Here is a 24012-nt window from a genome sequence, read left to right on the forward strand (position 1 = left end):
AAAATAAGCAATTGATTTAAACCAGACGAAGCACGTGAAAAAGGAAGGGTTCCCATATAAATACGGATGGAGCGCCTGACGCATAGCAATGGCTACCTGGTAAAGCTTAACTGCTAAGCTTACGACTCGAACCAAACTACTGTAGCTGTATCGTCATTCATTCGACCTAAATTGTGTCTCATATTACAATGGACCAACTTTGTTTCGATTTGGAGGTGCGGCCTAAAACTTCTCTCTCCCTTGAATTTCGAGTCTCAAATTTCAGATGCGGCTTAGATTCGGGAAAATTTTTTTTCCTTGATTTTGAGTCTCATTTTTTGGGTGCGGCTTAGATTCGAGTGCGGCTTAGACTCGAGTAAATACGGTACATGGTACGAAGTACTTCAACATCAAGCAAACAGTTCATAGATTTGTGTTTCAAGTGTGGATGAGACTTATCCTGTTGAAAAATGGCACCACAATACTGTCACGTGTAAGGCAACACATGAGGACATACGACAACTGCGACTTATCGCTGTGCCATCAGAGTTCCCTCAGTCACTACCAGCCATGACCTGAAGCCATAGTCAATGACTCTTCTACACTATGAGGTCAGCAATAACACCACTGTAACTTTTCAAAACATAATAAGAATAGGACCTCTCTCTCTCCAGGGTGTCCGCCATTCTTACCACCAATGTTCATCTGGAGTACTGCGTAACTGCAATTTATTATTGGACACATAATGAAACCATTCAATTAGCAGTCCATGCTTCCCAGTCACAACACTATTCTAAACAAAGCCGTTTGTAGTGGGGGGTTAAAAGGAGCCTATGCACTAGACAGTAATTCCCCAGTCTGACTGCTGCTAGTCTGTGACCAACTGTGTGGGATGATAACAGAATGTTGCAGGCATTCCATTACTTATTTTCAGATGGCAGATGTAGATGTGAAGGGCTACAATGTGCTTGGTGCACAATTCAGTGAACCTTCCTTGTCATAATTAAATGTGATCAACTAGGACCTTGACAAAACATATCCATGTCCTCACGTGTTTCTACTATAGTGCCACTGTCACATCCAAATGGCCCATAAACCTGGATATGACATTGTTTGACCTCTCAGCCAAATGGAGACTATAAGAAGGCCCTTTCAAACTCTTGTCAAGCATTTAATGCTGTCACACGTGAGTATGTGATATCTCTGTATCCTTCATAGCAATCGCACTGCTTATTTACCCTTCCAGGCCTGGTAGCAACACTAAACATAAACAACATTAATGGTCATTCTACCTGACACAGAGATCTGCAACTACAATCATTTATATATCCACTCAATGATTTGAACACTAGGTGATCAAAAGTATCCAGAGACCTGGATGAACATGACTTACAATTTCGTGGCGTCCTCCATCGGTAATGCTGGAATTCAATTTGGTGTTGGTCCACCTTTAGCCTTGATGACAGCTTCCACTCTCACAGGTATACATTCAATCAGATGCTGGAAGGTTTCTTGGTAAATGGCAGCCCATTCTTTGCGGAGTGCTGCACTGAGGAGAGGTATCAATTTCGGTCGGTGAGGCCTGGCACGAAGTTGGCGTTCCAAAACATCCCAAAAGTGTTCTATAGGATTCAGGTCAGGACTCTGTGCAGGCCAGTTCATTACAGGGATGTTAATGTCATGTAACTCCGCCATGGGCTGTGCATTATGAACAAGTGCTCAATCATGTTGAAAGATCCCCGGATTGCTCTTCAACAGTGGGAAGCAAGAAGGTGCTTAAAACAACAGTGTGGGCCAGTGCTGTGATTGTGCCATGCAAAACAACAAGGGGTGCAAGCCCCCTCCATGACAAAACACAACCACACAATAACACCACCGCCTCCAAATTTTACTGTTGGCACTACACACGCTGGCAGATGATGTTCACCGGACATTCGCCATACCCATACCCCGCAATCAGATCGCCAAAATGTGTACCGTGATTCGTCACTCCACACAATGTTTGTCCACGGTTCAATTGTCCAATGTTTATGCTCCTTACACAAACTGAGGGGTCGTTTGGCATTTACCGATGTGATGTGTGGCTATGAGCAGCTGCTCGACCACGAAATCCAAGTTTTCTCACCTCCTGCCTAACTGTCACAGAACTTGCAGTGGATCCTGATGCAGTTTGGAATACCTGTGTGATGGTCTGGATAGATGCTCGCTATTATACATTATGACTCTCTTCAACTGTCAGCGGACTCTGTCAGTCAACAGATGAGGTCGGCCTGTACACTTTTGTACTATACGTGTCCACTTCATTATCACATTGGAAACAGTGGACCTAGGGATGTTTAGGGGTGTGGAAATCTCACGTACAAACGTATGATACGAGTGACACCCAATCATCTGACCACGTTCGAAGTCTGCGAGTTCTGCAGAGTGCCCCATTCTGCTCTCTCACAATATTTAATGACTACTGAGGTTACAGCACAATGCACCTAATACAAAAAACTTATGTTTTTGGGGGTGTCCAGATACTTTTGATCATACAGTGTACATGTACAAAGTTACAATAACATCCGACCACGTGTTCTGGGTGCTTCACCTCTCTCTTTTGTCATCAGGCAATGTATCAAAATGTAGCTTATTTACAGAAGAATGGAAAAACTGGAAGAGCTGATATCAGGGACTATCAGTGTGAGTTCTGAAGAAATGTAGGAACACATGAGGCAATACCAACTATACAGTTTATGTTAGAAGATAAGACTTCAGAAAGACAAATCTATGTTTATAGCATGTGAACATTTAGGCAAAGCTTTGAAATTCTGAAAGCAGCAGGAGTAAAAAAAAAAGGGCGAAAAGTTATCTAAAATTTGAACAACTCGTACAAAAACACCAAACTGAACGTGTAAGACAGGGTTGTAGCCTCTCCTTGGTGTTATTCAATCTGTACACTGAGCGAGCAATAAATGAAACCAAGGAAAGCTTTGGAAAGGGAATTAAACGTCAGGGAGAAGATGTAAAAACTTTGAGGTTTGGCAATGACACTGTAATTCTCTCAGATATGATAAAGGACTTGGAAGAACAGTTGAATTGAATGGATAGCGTCTTGAAAAAAAGCGGTCTAATTAAAACCACATGTGAGGCTGAACAAATTAGATTAAGAAATGATACACTAAAAGTAGTGGATGATTTTTGCTATTTGGGCAGCAAAATGGCTGACAATGGCCAAAGAAAGGAGGATATAAACTGTAGACTGCAAATATCAAGAGATAAAATAGAAATTTGTTAATACAAGCACAACTCTCACACACATGGCCACCGTCCCTGGTTGCTCTGTCTGTACTCATGCCACAGCAGCCAGAGACAGTTGTCAGGTGTTTGTGGAGTTGTGCTTGTGTGAATGTGTGCGTGTTTTTCTACTTCAGAAGAAGGCCTTTTTGTCGAAAGCTAAAATGTGTAGTAATCTTTCTATTGTGCCAGTCTGCAACTAAATGTCTCCCCTATATGGTGAGCAGCAATTGATTCCTTTCAAAACATTGTTATTGTTCCATTGTGAACTTTCCACTGTTTGAAATTTGTTAATGTTGAATATAAATTTAAGTGTTAATAAGTATTTTCTGGAAGTATTTGTACGCAGTGTAGCATTGTTTGGAAGTGAAATGTGTTTGGTAAGCAATTCAGACAAGAAGAAGCTAGAAGCTTTTGAAATGTGGTGCTGTAGAAGAATGTTGAAGATTAGACTGGTATATCAAGTAACTAATGAGAATGCACTATATCAAATTGGGGAGAAAAGAAGTTATGGCACAACTTGATTTAAGTAATCAATTGATAGGACACCTCATGAGGCATCACTAATTATAAATTTGGTATTGGAAAGAAGTGTGACTGGAAGAAACTTTGAAGAGGCAAACCAAGGCTTGAATACAATTAGCAAATTCAAGTTTTGAAGGTTGCAGTAGCTACACAGATATGAAAAGGCTTGCACATAATAAACTATCATGCAGAGCTCCATCACACAATAACAATGACATCTACTTCTTTGATTATTTTACAAATTAATTCCCAAATTTGACTCATGGACAATCTGCTCCTTCACTAGCATTTAAGTAAATAGCTCTTTCCATTGACAAGCAATGTCTCTTCCTCTGTGAATGTAACTAAAAAGTGTGCCTGCATTGTGTTGTAGCTGCATATATGCATCATACTGAAGGACTGTGATGTATTTGCTGGTCACAGAGAGGCCCACAGGTTGATTAAATTTGAGATGTCCTATATCTTCACTGTTAACACAGAAAGTCTCAATGCCTCATGAACTTATACAATGGTTTCCTTCATGATTAACCCTTTTGAATTTAGTATATTCAGGTGACTGGCTTTTTATTTCCACAGCTTACTGCTTTACCATTTTAGAAATGTTTACTCACTCAATATTTTCTCCTGTGTACTATTACTACATGAGAACTAACGAACTTTCAGTTAAGTGTTCAAAAACAGTCATACATGTGAATCATTATTTCATGAATGTTTCGTAACTGAAGAACAATGTAAGAACGACTGACACTGTCAGTTTTTATGCACCACAAATTGCACAGTAAACTTATTTTCTAATAGCCCATCAAGTCTGCCATCTGAATGTTTGTGCAGTGCTTAGCAAGAAAATGAAACAAATGTGGAAAAGTAAGATCAGAACTACCCCATCAAATAAAAATAACATCTAACAATTTTTTAACAAACCTTAAGAGGGCTGTCTTCTTTACTGATGTCATGGACTTTCATGCAGTGCACGCTTGACAATATACAGTGCAACGCAATTTTCTGAACTTTACATCGGGCCATCAAATCTGCTATGTAGCTAGCGAAACCTCTTCCACTGTCTCTTACAATCAAAATCAGTTCATAGCAGATGATCGTAAGGAGTTCAGTACTAGCTAGCTGGACCTACAAACAACAATCAAATTAGCATGAGGAGTTATACTATACAGATAAGGTGAAATAATCACACAAAAATACCTTGCGATTTCCAGATATCTCCTCCTGTGTCAGTCGCATTTCTCCTAAATTGGGATAGTAGCTTCTTGCAAAATAAAGGCAAACCAGCAACAGAACTTCCAAATACATGCTGCTTCTATATGCAGCACCAAATTCTCCACCACCAGATGGTATTTCTCCATGAAAATTTCTTCCAAATACAGATTTACGGTGTCTTGCTAACAACATCATCAGTCCAGATCCACGTGCAACATTTGCTAGCCCTGTTGTCGCAGTTGCACACAGAAACATCCTGGAGTTGGTCAATAGTATGTTCCTCAATGTACTCAGTGCATATAATGTCCGATTTGAGTCATAAACAGCACAATATAAGAGCATATGAGAATGTAACTGATGAACTCGCAAAGTAGTGCTTGGAACTTTGCTGGCAAGACTCTGCTTTTCTTCTGAATCCTGTATGAAAAAATATTATTTTGATTCTTTACTGCAAAAATCACTGTATTACAGGAATTTCTGTTTATACTTATGATGAAGAGTTATGAGAATTACTGACATCGCATTAACCCTAGGACTCACTCTGGGGTCATAGGTGACCCCAATCATCTTTACTATGGATAAAATAATATTTCTATTTCTTGTAAAAATCCAGAATTTTATGACTTTTACCACACAGTATTGTAGTTCTCTCACAAAAATTTTTAGAGCGCTTGACGCAACATTTAAGTCAATAATTAACAAAAAACTACTGTTGGGGTCAATTATGACCCCAGATAGATTATATGTAACATTCATAGAATGTATAGATTATCAACTAACAATCTATTTCTTAGGTATTTTGAGTTGGTAACACTGAATTCAGGTGTTATTCAGGTGTTACTCAGAACTAACCTCAAACGGGACGTTCGTTTGTACGTTTGTTGTTGCAGTGTAATTTCAGCATGGATGGAATACGTTTTGCTCCTGGCTATAGTGTAGAACAACCTACGGAAGACTTATTTTGTAGCAGTAGTGATTCAGGAGGTAGTGACGCCGAAGACACAGGTAGACCAAAGTGATGAAATTTGTTTACATGAATTAGAAGAAAATGATATTCTTGCTGAAAATGATGACAGTGGAGAAGATGAAAGTGCAGTACCGGTAAGCAGGGATCGGGTTAGAATTATGTTTCCTGTTGAGTTGTTCACACATTTTCTGTAAATTTCAAGCCATTGTGAAACATTTATGAGTGAAACAAATTATGACTTAGAGTAATATTGTAACTTCTGATATGTAATTACTCTGTCATATGTAATTTAATTCTACTACGTACATACCTGTTAAAAAAGCTGTGAAATGTGTCTAAATAATAAATAAAATGTAAACAAACAGTATTAAACGACAGTACGTTGTTCTCTGAATGATTAGTACACACAGTCAATTATATATTGATTGGGGTCATGTATGACCCCAGATGGAGTACTAAGGAAATTTTAGCAGAGTGAGTCCTAGGGTTAAAAGAGTAAAATCGGAATACGTCTCAACATTTAAAAACATGGCAGAAATAAAAGATTCCAGTCCTGTACACTTTTCTCCTTTCGTTACAAGCATACTTCCCCAGCATCATAAGCACATCAAAAGATTATGATAAAGAAGCGACCGTCGTTTTACATTTCTTGAAAAGTAAAATAATGAAAACTGTGTGAAAATGTGAATTGAAGCATCACTGTTACACAAGATATCATTATATTACATGAATATTAGGTGTCCTTTCCTAAACATTAGTTACATTCAATTCTTTTTCTATGAGAACAATAACTTTGATAAACTTCAAAATCTGTTTCGTTTCTTTAAGTTCCTTCATTCCTTTTAATCAGACCACATCTTCTGCTCTGGAATTTGTATGAGTACTCAACCAGAAATGTCTAAAATAAAATATGAACTTACTGAAAATATTTCCTGGTAAGATGAATGTGGAACTGGTTCTTGAATTAAATCTTGTGATTGGATTACAGAGACAATAACTGTTAATGGATTTCATGTTTCAGATACAAAGATCCTATTTTAATCAGCTAAAAATAAATAGGAGAATTCCGAGCAGGGCATTTTTTCTGGACTGTAACCACAAGGCGAAAAACTTGTAAGTGAAGTTTGAAAATTTTTATTATGGAACAAGAAGACATGTAATTTTTTCTAACGAGATGGGAAGAACTGCTACACAAACATATATCAGGGGCTATCAAATGAAAACAAGTCACATGGAAAAACTGTTCACTATTTCAAAAGTAATTGCCATAGCTGTTAACAAATTTATCCTACTGTAAGATAAGACAGTCAAGCCTTCATGGAAAAATATTTGTGGTTGCCTGTGGAACCATGTTTGAACCCAGCCATGCACCTCTTCATCCAAAGCAAATCAGTGGCCATGAAATGTCCTTCAGGGCCCCAAACATATGGAAATAGCCTGGGGAGAGATTGGGACTGTACAGGGGATATGTAAGGGCTTCCCAGTAAAACATCTGCAGCATAGTCAAAACAACCCTGACAACATGTGGAGAGGCATTATCCTATAACAGAATGCTGCTGCCATCAACATTCCAGGGCGTTTGGACTTGATGGTGCACTTCAAATTTTGCAAAGTGTTCGCCTACTGCTGTGGGTTAATTGTGGTTCTGTGGTCCAGAAAGTCAATGCGCAGTGGGCCCTAGCAGTAGAAGAAAAAGGTCATCAGGACTTTCCCAGAGCTGACATTCACGGCTTTGGATTTTTTTGGTGGGGGTAAATCCATGTCCTTCCATTTTTGGCCCTGACACTTGGTCTCCAGCTCAACATGATATTCTCCATTTTGATACCACTCCAGGTGCTGCAGTGACGTTGACATTCTGTTCAACTTTTGCTCCTCCATAAGACTGTGGGGAATCTACTTGGCTTAGATTTTCCAGGACTGTCATGAAGACGTGAGCAGTACCACTACTGGTGCTCAGCATGACTCAAATGCCTTCCATCGTCCACCGTCGTTAAGTTCTGACAGCAGTATTCACCGCTGCAATGACAGAAGGGGTAATGACATTAATGAGCCTGTCCTGGCTGACTGCTGTCTTTCAATGACACCTGATCTCCTGGATATCATTTATTTCAAGCACGCACACGTGCATGTGACATACTACATTCGCCATATATAGCATATATTTGGGCAGGAAGTTACTGAATTTCACTTCCTGACCCTCATTCCACTGCACTACACAGTGCTGTTCCTCTTTCCCGGCCTGCATAGTTAAGTCAGATGCACACACAACTCATTGCCCTCCTCATGTAAAGCACGTGCAACAGACAAATTGCACAGTCGTGAATGTTCATTCTGTTCCTTCCTGGCTCCCAACAGATGACACATCTATATCTATACACACACCTACGTGCATCACCATGCCCATACAATGTCCATTACATTGTATCTCTTGTTTTCGTTTGACTGCCTCTTATAGTATGTCCAAATGATCAACAGTGACTATAATCTTAATTTTACTCCAGTTCTATGCTAGTTATCAACATCTGAAGAGGGAAAAGAATATCTGGAGCAGGCTTTGTGAACTCCATCCAACAGAGCATGGGCATCTGTGAGCTTCTGAGGTCACCTGCTGGTCTGATGCACCTGATAAATTTCCCACTAGGTAGCTTAATATATAACATGTGACCTTGTGGCCTGAGCACATTGAGTAGTAATGATTCTTGCCGTTAACAGTCTTCTACTTTGTAGCGAATGTGAAAAGAGCAAGGGAAACTACCGTGAGTAGCCTATTACCAATATCACTTTATTGTGAAGAATAGTTTTTGTTCACTGGAAAATTGGATTGATGCTTTGTGTGCCAATAACAAGAGCAAAGTGTAACAAGATGTAAATTTGAAGCACAGAGCATTCATACACAAATAGTCTACCTTTTCTGCAGGAATAAACTCTAACTATCAGAAGAGTTTCACGGAAGTAATTTTTAGATCACTTACTTTGACAAACATGCATCCAATGCAGCATTGCTACCAGATAACAATGAAGTACATACCACTGAGACAATTAGCACTCACTCAGATCTCTTTCAGTAACCTGCTCAAAAGCTATATGTGCACCATCACTGAGGGCTCAACAGGAGAAGCAGTAAGATGATTTGAGAGAGTTCACTTTTCCAAGTAAACTGTTTCTTAGAGGATTCACAAATAGGCATATAACTGGAAAAACACATGACGCAAAGGGGTCACAATTTTGTTGCTTATTCACTAACATTTAATGGCAGCACAGATGTAACAGACTTAACTTCAGTGAGGTGCTGACTCAGAAATGCAGGTAATTGAGGAAAACTTAGATAGGAGATGCACAGAATATATAACCTACAGTTATCACATTTTTGAAGTGATGAGTAAAGTTAATGAAAACATATTCATTGTAGCGTAACATGACGTGCTGTATGGTGGATTAGTAAACACAAAGTTCTTAGTGCTTCTCTGCAGTTTGGTAGGAAATCACCCTACTTTTGGAAATGAACTGAGAAGCACAGCACTAAGTGATGGCAGATGGGCAGCAGACTTAGCGTATCTTATTGATATAAAGAATTATGTAAATAACTGAAATATCTCTCACTGCAAGGAAGGAATCTACATGTCTAAGGGTCATTATATGTATGAAAATAAATGCACTTTTATCTCGCTGAAAGATTTGCAGTTACCCCCAAATTTATCTTTTATGGTACATCAAAAAATTCTTGTGCAAGTTTGCTGGAGTTTCAAAACAGGATTTGACTATCTAAACAGCATAGGAAATCAAGTACTTTATTTAGCAAGCCTTTTACACTTGCACTGGGAATTGTACTTCTGGTAATGTAATAAGAGATAATTCTGATACTAAACTTTATTCTACAAGACCCACATTAAAGACCGAGGCCAGATATTTTAAACTTGTAAATAGAAACAAATCACAACTGTAATACAGATTTTTTAAAATTTTTGCCTTAGTTTGAATTTTATCTGTTCAACACAACTTGTTCATACTGTCTATAACTGGGCACACGATAATTGTAGAAATGTGTAGAGATTATTCTCCACAAGTAACTGAGAGTGTAGAAGAAGTTACGGAAACGGAAGGTCAGTTTTTAATGATCTTTAACATTGTAATGAATGAGACAGATGAGACACCCAGGCAACCTCAGATGCAGGGGCCTAACTATCTGAAGATTCGAATCATAGACAGAGAAAGACTTCAATCAAATCCCCCCCCCCCTCCCTCCCCCTTCCACGGCTCTATTTTACATATTTTATGTCCCAATTGGGACCAGAGGTAGATGCAGAATAAAGATGCTTCTCAACGACAGAGCTGACAAACGGACACTTCAAATGGAGATGTTGGAGAAATTAAAACAATAAACATTGGGTACTATCAGAAAAAACTTTCTTCGTACATACATGAGCCAGTGTAATATGGGGAAAGTGGGCACTACAGGAGAACTGTGTATCTTGTAAAATAATTCAATTTGTAAAGAACCTGAGCTGGCCAGTCCGGGGTACGAACGCAACCATACAAAATTCTGCAGGAGGTTAAAAGAGAGCTTGTTCAAGGGATGAGACTGCAATGCACTTCAGAACAGCTTTTGAATGGTCACTCAGTACTTGGGTTAAGTGCTATGACTCCTTGTTCGAGTCATAGCTGGTAGATGCCTATCCACACACAGCCCTAGGGCACAGTGGAAACGCACATCCCACTACCACTTACACAGAGTGCTTTCCTCCAAGGTGCACCATGGACACTGAACAACAACCATGCCTCCAAAACATCATTAAATGGAAATGACATGCACTTGAGTGTTCCCACCATTGTTCACCTGCCAATGTCAATCCTCTACTGGTCTCACAGCAACAATAAAAAAAATGTTGCAAAGTTATTCTGGAAGATTTAATCAATATCATGATCTTATTTTGTATTCCTTCTTTTAATCACAATGACAAAACAAAATTAACTGTTTCGTAAAGGGTAACTGAAATTCACTAGCCAAGGTTCAGTATCACATTTTGTGAAAATAAATTATTGCAGTGAACTCTAGTTACATTCCTACAACTTGTGCATCTACTCCATTTATTATCAGTTTGCAAATGTTACACTAAAGTGCAAGTCTCCTGTAATCGTTAAATGTAATAAACTTTAATTAACAGCAAATGTGGGGCACTGACCACATCTATCACTATAATGTTGAGATCATTAGAGACCGGTGGGAGTTAGGACCTTATGTGTGTTGACACAAGTGGTCCAATTATCTCTCTGTGGTGTTATTAAAATTAGCATTCTTTTATATTTTAGGTCTCATTCATATTGTGAAAAAAGTTTCTTCTGTTGCACACTTCATGCTATCACATTTTTACGGAAATGGATGCATAAAATAGATAAATGAAGACACTGCAATCATAGCATGCTAAATCTTTAGAGAAACACCATATATCATACCTGATCTTTTTCTTCAAAACTGCTGACAACTTTATCCAATACTTCATACAATATTTGTTCAACTATCTCCTTGCTGGTTGTTACTTCCTTCCCCATTTCAAGACAGCTATTTTCGGCAACTGAATCATCAAAGTCTGCTAGTACATCCTCTCCAAGTGACCATCTTCTAACAACACCAGTGCTATCCTCACAACTTTCTGATAAATTACTATCAGAAGAATTTTCTTCTTCGTCCCCACAACTGAGACTAGTTTGGCTCCCACTGCCAAGTTTCCTGTAAGTTCCATTTGGCAGAATGTCAGACTGTAGAAATTCAGCACTCTTGCTCTTTTTGTGAATTGCAATTGTGGAAGCATTGCCAAAAGCAGCCAATTTATTTCTCCCCCGCCCACTTCTTAACTTCCAAGAGCGACCAAACCTAGGCAATTCACCAGGGTAACTTGATGCCTCCGGTGTTTTACTGTGTGAAGTAGCAGTAGAGTCTTCCTCAGTAGCAGAATCATTTGAGTTTGTATTGCTGCTAGCAGATGCAGCAAACGGATTCACAAATAACGATATATTTCGACAGCTGGAAGGAGAAGGTGCTTGCAACACATCTGGAAGTTTCGTACAAGAATCTTTGTCTGTGATGTGGCATTTTCCATTACCACCAGCTGCCAGTGTTGTCATTGTATAAACTCTTCTTGCAAAAGCATCACCATGTCTGGGAGCAGAAGTACTTGACACATGATAGATAATGTGGCCATCAATGGAGCTTATGGCATACACTCGAGGCATATCAGTAGACGACAGGTTCTGTGGACGGTCACGCTCTTTGACACTGACATGCAGTACACTAACACGAGCTGTGGCTGGATCCAATAGCATCAGCAGAAGAGGATCTATTAAGCGAGCAACATCACCACGAACCAACGAATGAAGTAGCCATGTCTGGGCCTGTAGCCGTAAAGGGCAACTCTCACTTTGCTGTAACTGGTCTAGCATTTTCAGCAGACACCTGCAACATTAAATCACATATATGGCACAAGTTATTACAGTGCTGCAAAGGAATAATCACTTAAAATGTACAACAAAAATTTCTGGATATTATGTGAAATATGTGGGTGTGCTTTACAATGAATACGAGAATGAAATTTCATTCCATTGCGATACCAGTTTTCATTTGTTTTCTATCCCCTTCAATGTTGTAGCCTAAATGAGAAAGATGACACCGCAAAGTAACCTCAACCTTGGGAAGTGTAAGGACTTGTGAACATGTATTTCACAAGATAATTCCTTGTGGAAACGAATTTCCGATCCTTGTTCTACATTTTGACAAATACCGTGAGAGAGGAGGGTGAGTAAAATGTATAGAAATTAGTACATTGTGAGTTTAATAATTTGCACTAAAATCTCTACAGGACATTTGATGTTGCTGGTACCATGCCCCAGAAGGAATAATTTCAGTTTTTCTTCTGGTTAATCATTAGGGGTTTTATAATGTCACAGGAATACAATAATAAGTTGATGAGAGAAAGCAAGTGTCCTGAAGAAGAAAATATAACCAGTGGAAATATGAATCAAACATATTTACTTTTGATACACCCTAGTACTGTCAGAACAGTATTAAAGAAATTTAAAAAAATGTCAAGAGACACTTGGAAAACACAGAATAACCTATTTGCTTACGGCCAATGCACATTATAAAACTTAATACTAGTTTAAAATGCCAGGAAGTTAACATTAATTTTCTGCTATTCAGCTTTTCATACTACTCTATTGAAATTTTAATCTCAGTTTCATAGCGTTTTACATCTAAACACAAGGGAATTAACAATAATCAGTACCCTTTCAGCATTTTCTCACTTGTTACACTGCTTGAAAAAAATCAATGGTTATTATCTAAAGAGGCATGTTGAAGAAGAGGCCAGTTTAGCTTAATTTCAATACTTCTTCAGAAGGCACTCTTTGCACTGCAAGTTTGTAACGCAATTGCTGGCATATTGATAGACACACAAACACACACACAAAATTCAAGCTTTCGCAACTAATGGTTGCTTCATCAGGAAAGAGGGAAGGAGAGGGAAAGACGAAAGGATGTGGGTTTTAAGGGAGAGGGTAAGGAGTCATTCCAATCCTGGGAGCGGAAAGACTTACCTTAGGGGGAAAAAAGGACAGGTATACACTCGCGCGCACACACACATATCCATCCACACATATACAGACACAAGCAGACATATTCAAAGGCAAAGAGTTTGGGCAGAGAGCCTCGACTGACATCTCTTCTCAAACTCTTTGCCTTTACATATGTCAGCTTGTGTCTGTATATGTGTGGATGGATATGTGTGTGTGTGCGCGTGAGTGTATACCTGTCCTTTTTTCCCCTAAGGTAAGTCTTTCCGCTCCTGGGATTGGAATGACTCCTCACCCTCTCCCTTAAAACCCACATCCTTTCGTCTTTCCCTCTCCTTCCCTCATTCCTGATGAAGCAACCGTTGGTTGTGAAAGCTTGAATTTTGTGTGTGTGTTTGTGTGTCTATCAACATACCAACGCTTTCGTTTGGTAAGTTACATCATCTTTATATATATATATATATATATATATATATACGGAAACATTCCACGTGCGAAAAATATATCTAAAAACAAAGATGATGTAACTTACCAAACGAAAGCGTTGGTATGTTGATAGAAACACTAACAAACACAAATACACACACACAAAATTCAAGCTTTCGCAACCAACGATTCCTTCATCAGGAAAGAGGGAAGGAGAGGGAAAGACGAAAGGATGTGGGTTTTAAGGGAGAGGGTAAGGAGTCATTCCAATCCCGGGAGCAGAAAGACTTACCTTAGGGGGAAAAAGGGACAGGTATACACTCCGTACGTGCGCGCGCACGCGCACACACACACACACACACACACATACATATATATCCATCGCACATATACAGACACAAGCTGACATATGTAAAGGCAAAGAGTTTGAGAAGAGATGTCAGTCGAGGCTGAAGTACAGAGGCAAAGATGTTGAATGACAGGTGAGGTATGAGCGCCGGCAACTTGAAATTAGCAGAGGTTGGGGCCCAGTGGGTTATTGAAGGGCATGGTAACTTGCCCTTATATATGTATTGCACGTGAAACTATTGATATAACAGAATGTATGTGCTAACAGATTTTTCCCTTGGCAACTGTTGGCTCATGAAATGCATACCACCAGTTCAATTCCAGCCTTGTACAATAATTTATCATTTATAATTTGTATTTCTGGAGCATTTTGGGACTTATTTAATCATGGAATATTGGAATTTAACAGAATATTCTATATTTGTGCAAACAGGAGCACAGGCTGCTGAGGCACACAGTACAGCTCTGTATGCACTTTCTTGTTTTCTCAATAAAGATGCTGTCAGCATGACATATTTGTTTTTGTTTACGAACTTTTTATTGTAACTGACACTCAATTCTAAATGACATAGTAAGGTGGAGATGCTGGGTGTCTCAGACACTGACACTGAGTTTGATAACTATACTAACACTGCCATGAATTCAGTAATGCTACACACAGAATGGATACACTTGCAGATAGACGACACGCTAAACGAAAAGGGCTGCTCACTAAATTCTGAAATCCGATCTTCACCGAGGATGTAGAGCATATATTATTACCACCAACATTCAAATCATGCAATGACCACCCTTCAAATATAAGGGTAATTAGCGCTCGTACTGAGGTATTCAGACAGTCGTTTTTCCCTCGTGCGATCCGCGAGTGGAACAGATGGGGGGAATATGATTTTGGTGCAAATTGTTCCCTCTGCCACATACCGCTTGGTGGCTAGTGGAGTATGTAGACAACAATCATCACCTTCATGGGCAGAAACAGGACTATAAACAACATGGTATGAATCGTCAAGGTACCAACTGTAGAGTGTCCATAATTAAAGTTCCAGTTTGTAGAAAGAGAACCACTGCCCAGAATTACGTAAAAGCTTATTATTGACGCAGAGGGAAATGTCATTGGAGGGGAGGGCATTGGAATTTGACCAATAGACAGCACTGTAAGCATCAGAAAATGCACACCAACAGATAGTGCGGCACACAGCTGTTCCTCGGTTTGTGTCCAAGATACCCAACACGACTGTCTCCACAAGGGATTGTGCATTGCTGGTAAAGCTGTTTTATAAGAACAGTGACAGTGCATCAGTAGCTCTACAGCAAGGATATGAAAAAAGACACTGGTCTGGTGTCCGCTACAGGTCTGGAGTAAATGTTTACAAGGTTCAGAATGGCAGGTTCTTTCAAAATTCAATGTGGCAGACATACGACAGCAGTTGATCCAACATCTGTTAAAGATGTGGCCACAGTATTGAAAGAGGGCTCAAGTGGTGGTGTGCAAACCTACAGTGCAGGGGGAATTGCCCTAACACTGGACATGTCTGTGAGCACAGTGCATAAAATCCTTCGAAACAGCCTGCATTGCTATCCATATAGAATTACCCATGTTCAGCAGCTGCTTCCTGCTGATCCGGCAGCAAAACAAACATTTGGCTTTTTTTTGTACTACCTCATCCTGCAAAGATGACTGTGTGGTTCAGGTTGATGGCATCTACTTTAGGGCTGTGCTTTTTGGGGAGACGAGTCCTGTGGGTCCAGTTACCTGTACAGTCACTAGTAAATGCTATGAGAGTCTTTTGCATGCCAACACCATTCTAGCTCTTCAACAGTGTGGATGTGTGGGTAGAATCATTTTTATGCAACATGGCCTTCCTTTGCACATTCTACAGCTATTGAAGCAGCTGCTGCAGAGACATTCCAGAAACGCTAGAATTATCAGCTGCCATTTTCCTATAGCCTGGTCATCTGGATCACCTGATCTTAATCTGTGAGACTTCTGGCTAAGGGGTTAACTGAAAGATACTACATTCAGTGCTCCAGTTATGAACGTAGCTGAATTGAAGGCATACACTGTGCAGCGAACCCCGAGAAACTCCAGTTGGTTTAAAAAGATGTTTTTTTCTCTATGTAAACTTGTGGCTTTTACGATGGACAGCATAATGAACACGTCTTGTGCCATTTTCATGACAATTAGAGTCATTTTGTATTTTAAATAGGTTTTGGCCATGGGATACTTAAAAAGCAATGTCATTTTGCTTTTTAAGCATTTTTTTTTTTTTTACCCTCAGGACTATCAAAAACCAGTATCATTTTGCTTTGTATGGGGTTTTTGACGTCAGGACAATTAAAAACTGATTTTTCCCATCTGTTGTGGTATGACCTTGCAGTGGTGGATGGGATTACCTAACTAAAGCCCGCTTCACATAAGATGGCACTTCCGCGCATAGAGGCAGAGCGATAGGGAGGCACAGAGGGGATGAGGTTTGTGCATGCATGGCGGCAGAGAGCGGGCAAACGAAGTCCATGTTGCCGAATTGTGTTGCTGCGGTCAACAGTCATGGTTGGTTGGTTGGTTTGTGGGATTAAAGGGACCAGACTGCGATGGTCATCGGTCCCTTTTTCCAAAAAATTAAAACCGCCCAAAGAGAATAAAAAACGAACAGCAGGAAAGACGTCAGACGACACAGGACGAGAAAGACTCCGACAGAGATCAGACAAAACAAATTAAAACACACAGAGTGTGACGGTGTTTGGCCGACCATAGAGAAAAAAAAGAGGAAAAGCCAACCACCAAGAACACATTAAAAACTCAGTTTAAAATCAGAGGCTAAAAGCCAGAATCAACACTAAAAAACATAAACACTCAGATTAAACTATAAAAACCCCCTGCCCGAATAAAACGCAAAATTAAGGCCACCATGGCAGAGTCATCTAGTAAAAGGGCAGGGAGCGTATCAGGCAGCGCAAATGTCTGCCTGAGCACAGTTAAAAGCGGACAAGTTAATAAAATGTGCACCACCGCCAAAACCGCCCCACAGCGACAGAGAGGCGGGTCCTCACGACGCAATAACTAACTGTGAGACAGTCGGGTGTGGCCAATGTGGAGCCGACAAAGAACAACTGAATCTCTGCGAGTGGCTCGCATGGATGACTGCCACACATGCGTCGTCGCCTTGAGAGAACGGAGTTTGTTTGGCGTGGGCAGATTGCGCCATTCAGTGTCCCAAAGCGAGAGAACTTCGCGGCGGAAGACTGCCCGCAAATCAGTCTCCGGGAGGCCAATGTCCAGGGTGGGTTCACTGGTGGCCCGTTTGGCCAGGCGGTCAACGCGTTCATTGCCCGGGATACCGACGTGACCGGGGGTCCACACAAAGACCACAGAGCGGCCGCAACGCGCAAGAGTATGCAGGGACCCATGGATAGCCATCACCAGACGAGAACGATGAAAACACTGGTCGAGAGCTCATAAACTGCTCAGGGAATCGCTACAGATAACGGTTGGTTGGTTTGGGGGATTAAAGGGACCAGACTTCTACGGTCATCGGTCCCTTTTTCCAAATACAAAGAACACCCACAGAGAATAAAAACGAAGAACAGAATAGATCACAGACGATACAGAACAAGAGAAACTGAGACAAAGACAAGACAAAACGAACTAAAACCACACAGAGAGTGACGGTGGTTGGCCGACCATAGAAATAAAAAAGGAAAAGCCAACCACTTAGAAACACATTAAAAAATCAGTTCAAAATCATAGGCCAAAGGCCAGAATCAACACAAAACAATAAAATAAAACAGAAACACTCAGATTAAATGATAAAATCCCCCTGCCCGAATAAAACGTAAAACTAAGTCAGCCACAGCGGAGTCGTCTGTTAAAAGGGCAGGGAGCGTATCAGGCAGCGCAAATGTCTGTCTGACCACAGCTAAAAGGGGGCAGGCCATCAAAATGTGGGCCACTGTCAAAGCCGCCCAACAGCGACATAGAGGAGGGTCCTCCCGGCGCAGTAAATAACTGCGTGTCAGCCGGGAGTGGCCAATGCGGAGCCGGCAAAGAACTACTGAGTCCCTGCGAGTGGCTCGCAGGGATGACCGCCACACAGCCGTCGTCTCCTTGACAGCACGGAGTTTATTGCGCGTTGACAGTTCGCGCCACTCATCGGCCCATAGCGCCAAAATTTTGCGGCGGAAGACTGCCCGCAAATCAGTCTCTGGGAGGCCAACGTCCAGAGATGGCTTACTGGTGGCCTCTTTCGCCAGGCGGTCAACATGTTCATTACCCGGGATACCGACATGACCGGGGGTCCACACAAAGACCACAGAGCGGCCGCAACGGGCAAGAGTATGCAGAGACTCTTGGATAGCCATCACCAGACGACAATGAGGGAAACACTGTTCGAGAGCTCGTAAACTGCTCAGGGAATCGCTACAGATAACGAAGGACTCACCTGAGCAGGAGCGGATATACTCTAGGGCACGAAACATGGCGACCAGCTCAGCAGTGTAAACGCTGCAGCCATCCTGCAAGGAATGTTGTTCGGAATGGTCCCCTAGAGTTAGCGCATACCCGACACGACCAGCAACCATCGAACCGTCAGTGTAAACAATTCCAGAGCCCTGATACGTGGCCAGGATGGAATAAAAGTGGCGGCGGAAGGCCTCTGGAGGGACTGAGTCCTTCGGGCCCTGTGCCAAGTCGAGCCGAAGGCAAGGGCGACGAACACACCATGGGGGTGTATGCAAAGTAGCCCGGAAAGGAGGTGGAACAGTGAAAACCTGAAGCCCAGAGAGAAGCTCTTTGATGCGGACCGCTACTGTACAACCAGACCGGGGCCGACGTTCTGGCAGACGGACGACCGATCGCGGGAACAGCAGATGATAGTTGGGATGCCCGGGCAAGCTTAGAACATGGGCAGCATAAGCGGCCAACAAACGTTGGCGTCGTAACCGCAGTGGAGGGACACCTGCCTCCACTAGTACGCTGTCCACAGGGCTGGTGCGGAAAGCACCAGTGGCAAGGCGTATCTCGCCGTGGAGAATTGGGTCCAGCACCCGTAACGCAGATGGGGATGCTGAGCCATAAGCCAGGCTCCCATAATCCAGACGGGACTGGATTAAGGGGCTCCGCAAAGGCTCAAAATCATGAAAAGTTCAATTTTTACTTTTTTGCGCTTTCTGAATCTGCAGACTATTACCTTTTAATAGATATATAATTTATTCAATTCCGAAGTTTACAACTATTTTTAAATTTGTTTTGAAATGTGTTCTACATGGGCGTGACCCACTGTGGCGCTGTTAAACTGCTGTCAAATGGTGTTATTATTAACGTCCGTGTTCATCAGGTACATTTTAGTGAGGTGAGATAAAGTATGTGTTGTGGCTAACCTGTGATGGTTCAATAAATATCGCTGGTGTGATTTTCGATTGTTTCATGTTTATTTACTCTGTCGTTATCTCGAAAATATTCGTAATTAATTCTGTTTCTTGAGTCTCTGTTTTGTTGAAGTATAATAATGAGTAAAAGTAAAGTTATTAGAAATCCTCTGAAGGCTTTTAAGAAAAGGAGAAATGTTGGAAAGCCAAAGGTATGTGTTATTACTGTAAACAATAAAGACGATGAAAATCCCCAACATAGCTTGTGTCCCAAAGAAGAAGACAGTTGGTGTAAATATAACAAAGGATTGCTAACTGGTGAAGTGTACACTCATAAGCATAGTCTGCCTCATGCAATAATGGAGGTGATAAAACCTATTTTCCGAGACTTAGCAGCACCTGAACTGTTGAAAAAGTGTATTCACGGAAAAACTCAAAACCCCAATGAAAGTGTAAATAGTGTTATATGGTCGAGAATCCCCAAGACTGTATTTGTTGGAATAGAAACACTTCACTTTGGTGTGTATGATGCTGTTGCGACTTTCAATGATGGCAACATTGTAAAGTGTAAGGTATTTAGAAATATGGGAATGAAGATAGGTTCTAACATGGTACGAGCGATGCTTGCTTTAGACAAGGAACGCCTTCGGGCTGCAGACAGGGCTGTAAAGAGTCTAGAAATACAAGCAAAAGTAAACAGGAGGAGGAACAAGAGGAAGCTGGAGGAGGAGTTTGCAGAGGATGAGGATAATCCATCCTATGGACCTGGAATACACTAAAAAGTTAATCCCATCTTTGTCGCTCGATTCCCAAAACTTTTATTTTCTCATACTAATTACATGTTTTCTAAGGATCTTCCAAACATATTTGTTTCAAACTTTCAGTAAATGTTACACAGTACCTTCTGCATAATTTAACACAGCCTTTCTCCAAAAAACTGTATATTTTTGAATATATAGATAAAAAATTGCAAAAAAATGTTGTGAATTTTCATTACAATTGAAAAAAAATCATCTTTAATAACTGAACTAAAATTTTGTAAAATCCCTGTGTTAAGTTGTAGCCCATATTCCAATAAATAATCTGTAAAAAGTTCAACTTCCTACCTCAAATACTTTGTGAGGAAAGATGTAATTTATAAGCGTTATTTTAACATTGCAAGTACAGGGCGTTCCGGAGCCCCTTAACACCTGGTAGAGCCGCACCAGGGTAGATCGGTCAGCGCCCCAGCGGGTGTGGCTCAAGCATCTCAGAGCGTTTAGATGCCGCCAACACGTCTGTTTAAGCTGCCGGATATGAGGCAGCCAAGTCAACCGGGCATCGAAAACCACCCCCAAAAACCTGTGGGTCTCCACCACAGCAAGAAGTTCATCGTCAAGAGAAAGCCACGGCTCAGGATGGACCGTTTGGCGCCGGCAGAAATGCATAACGCGGGTCTTGGCAGCCGAAAACTGAAAACCATGTGCTACAGCCCAAGACTGCACCTTGCGGATAGCGCCCTGTAGCTGACGTTCCACAGCTGCAATGCCAGTAGAGCTGTAGTAAAGGCAGAAGTCGTCAGCATACAGGGAAGCGGAGACAGAATTTCACACGGCCGCAGCGAGCCCGTTAATGGCTATTAAAAACAGGCAGACACTTAAAACAGAACCCTGCGGCACGCCGTTCTCCTGGACGTGGGAGGAACTATAGGAGGCTGCGACTTGCACGCGGAAGGTACGATACGACAGGAAATTGCGGATAAAAATCGGCAGAGGGCCCCGAAGACCCCATCCATGAAGCGTAGAAAGGATGTGATGACGCCATGTCGTATCGTACGCCTTCCGCATGTCGAAAAAGACAGCGACCAGGTGCTGACGGCGGGCAAAGGCAGTACGGATGGCCGACTCTAGGCTCACCAGATTGTCGGCGGCGGAGCGGCCTTTACGGAACCTACCCTGAGACGGAGCCAGAAGGCCCCGAGACTCCAGTGACCAATTCAAGCGCCGGCTCACCATCCGTTCGAGAAGCTTGCAAAGAACGTTGGTGAGGCTAATGGGGCGGTAGCTGTCCACCTCCAAAGGGCTCTTGCCCGGCTTCAAAACGGGGATGACAATGCCCTCCCGCCATTGCGACGGAAACTCACCCTCGACCCAGAGACGGTTGTAAAGGTCGAGGAGGCGTCGCTTGCAGTCCACTGAAAGGTGTTTCAGCATCTGACAGTGGATGCGATCGGGCCCGGGTGCGGTACCAGGGCAAGCAGCAAGGGCACTGTGAAATTCCCACTCACTGAATGGAGCATTGTAGGATTCAGAAGTGTTTGTGCGAAAAGAAAGGCTCCGACGTTCCATCCGCTCTTTAATGGAGCGGAAGGCCTGGGGGTAATTCGCAGAAGCGGAACTCATAGCAAAATGCTCTGCTAAGCGATTTGCAATGACGTCGGAGTCAGTACAAACTGCTCCATTCAGTGAGAGCGCAGGGACGCTGGCAGGGGTCCGATAGCCGTAGATGCGTCGAATCTTGGCCCAGACCTGCGATGGAGTGACATGGAGGCCAATTGTGGACACATACTGCTCCCAGCACTCCTTCTTGCCTTGGCGGATAAGGAGGCGGGGCCGCGCACGCAGCCGTTTGAAGGTGATGAGGTGTTCAATGCAGGGATGTCGCTTGTGACGCTGTAGCGCCCGCCGGTGATCTTTAATCGCTTCAGCGATCTCAGGCGACCACCAAGGCACAGCCTTCCGCCGAGGGGACCCAGAGGAACGGGGAATGGCAGATTCAGCGGCAGTAACGATGCCGGTGGTGACCGATTGAACCACCGCATCAATGTCATCAGTAGAGAGAGGCTCAAAAGCGGCAGTGGAGGAGAACAAGTCCCAGTCAGCCTTATTCATAGCCCATCTGCTAGGGCGCCCAGAAGAGTGACGCTGTGGTAGTGACAAAAAGAGCGGAAAGTGGTCACTACCACACAGATCGTCATGCACACTCCATTGGACAGACGGTAAGAGGCTATGGCTACAGATTGAAAGGTCAATGGCGGAGTAGGTGCCATGCGCCACACTGAAGTGTGTGAAGGCACCATCATTTAACAGCGAGAGATCGAGCTGCGACAATAAATGCTCAACGATGGCGCCTCGACCTGTTGCCACTGACCCACCCCACAGAGGGTTATGGGTGTTGAAGTCACTCAATAGCAAGAAAGGTGGCGGCAATTGGGCTATCAGCGCAGCCAGGACATGCTGCGAGACATCACCATCCGGTGGAAGGTAAAGACTGCAGACGGTAACAGCCTCTGGCGTCCACACCCGAACAGCGACAGCCTCTAAAGGTGTTTGGAGAGGGACAGACTCGCTGTGCAGAGTGTGAAGGACATAGAGGCAGACGCCACCAGACACCCTTTCATATGCTGCCCGGTTCTTATAATAACCCCGATAGCCACGGAGGGCGGGGGTTCGCATTGCTGGAAACCAAGTTTCCTGAAGAGCAATGCAGAAGAAAGGGTGAAGGCTGATAAGTTCAGCTAGATGGTGGAAGAAACCGCTGCAGTTCCACTGGAGGATGGTATTGTCCATTGCGGAGAAAGGCGTGACGGGACTGGGAAGGCAGATTACGCCACTGGGTCACCTGCTGTCTCCGATGGAGCACCCGTGCAAGTGCTATCCATTGCGACTGAGGGATCGGTGAGATCGAGGTCCTCAGCGGACGCAAGGATCTCCACCTCATCCTCAGACGCAGAGCTTTTAGGTAGGTGCCACCGCAGGTGTCTTGGACTTACGGGTCTTCAAAGTCGTTTTCTCTCGCTGTTCCTTTGGTTGCCGTTGTTGAGAGGGCTTATTGGAGTCAGTCTCTGGGACCGAAGAGGATCGCGAAGCCCGTCGACCAGCGACCTGTGGCTTCTTCAGCCACTGGTTGGTGTCTGCTGTGCCGCTGGTAGGAACCTGGGAACGGAGTGACCCAAGGGATCCCTTGCGAGCGAGAGAAGCCGAAGAAGACTTACGCTTCTCCGGCTTAGAAGTGGGGACTGTTGTCCCCGTTGGTTTAGTTGGTGCTGCTCCCGAGGTAGATGGTGTGGGAGCAACAGCGAGAGAAGGGGCCCACATCGTGAAGGGGGCAGGTGAGGTCCTCTGACTCTCAGAGCTGACTGTATATCTTGCAGCTGAAGGAGCTGGAGCAGGAGTGACAGTGGAGGCATAAGATGACATCATGTGCACGGGATGTAGCCGTTCAAATTTCCGCTTAGCCTCAGTGTAAGTCAGTCGGTCCAGGGTCTTATATTCCATGATTTTGCGTTCTTTCTGTAAGATACTGCAGTCCGGCGAGCAAGGGGAATGAGGCTCTCCACAGTTGACACAGACGGGAGGCGGAGCACATGGAGT

General features: G+C 42.7%; 1 protein-coding gene across 1 annotated transcript in view; it reads right to left on the minus strand.

Annotated features, from left to right (window-relative positions):
- LOC126199686 (protein dopey-1 homolog) overlaps positions 1 to 24012 on the minus strand; it is a 376916-nt gene that overhangs the window by 195393 nt on the left and 157511 nt on the right. The window contains exons 14-16 of the mRNA XM_049936615.1: positions 11411 to 12407; positions 4978 to 5409; positions 4702 to 4905 (exon numbers count right to left, since the gene is read on the minus strand). Coding sequence (XP_049792572.1) covers positions 4702 to 4905; positions 4978 to 5409; positions 11411 to 12407 — 1633 coding nt within the window. The remainder of the gene's footprint in view (positions 1 to 4701; positions 4906 to 4977; positions 5410 to 11410; positions 12408 to 24012) is intronic.

The sequence above is a fragment of the Schistocerca nitens genome, chromosome 1 (assembly GCF_023898315.1).
Source record: "Schistocerca nitens isolate TAMUIC-IGC-003100 chromosome 1, iqSchNite1.1, whole genome shotgun sequence".
Taxonomy (NCBI): Eukaryota; Metazoa; Arthropoda; class Insecta; order Orthoptera; family Acrididae; genus Schistocerca; species Schistocerca nitens.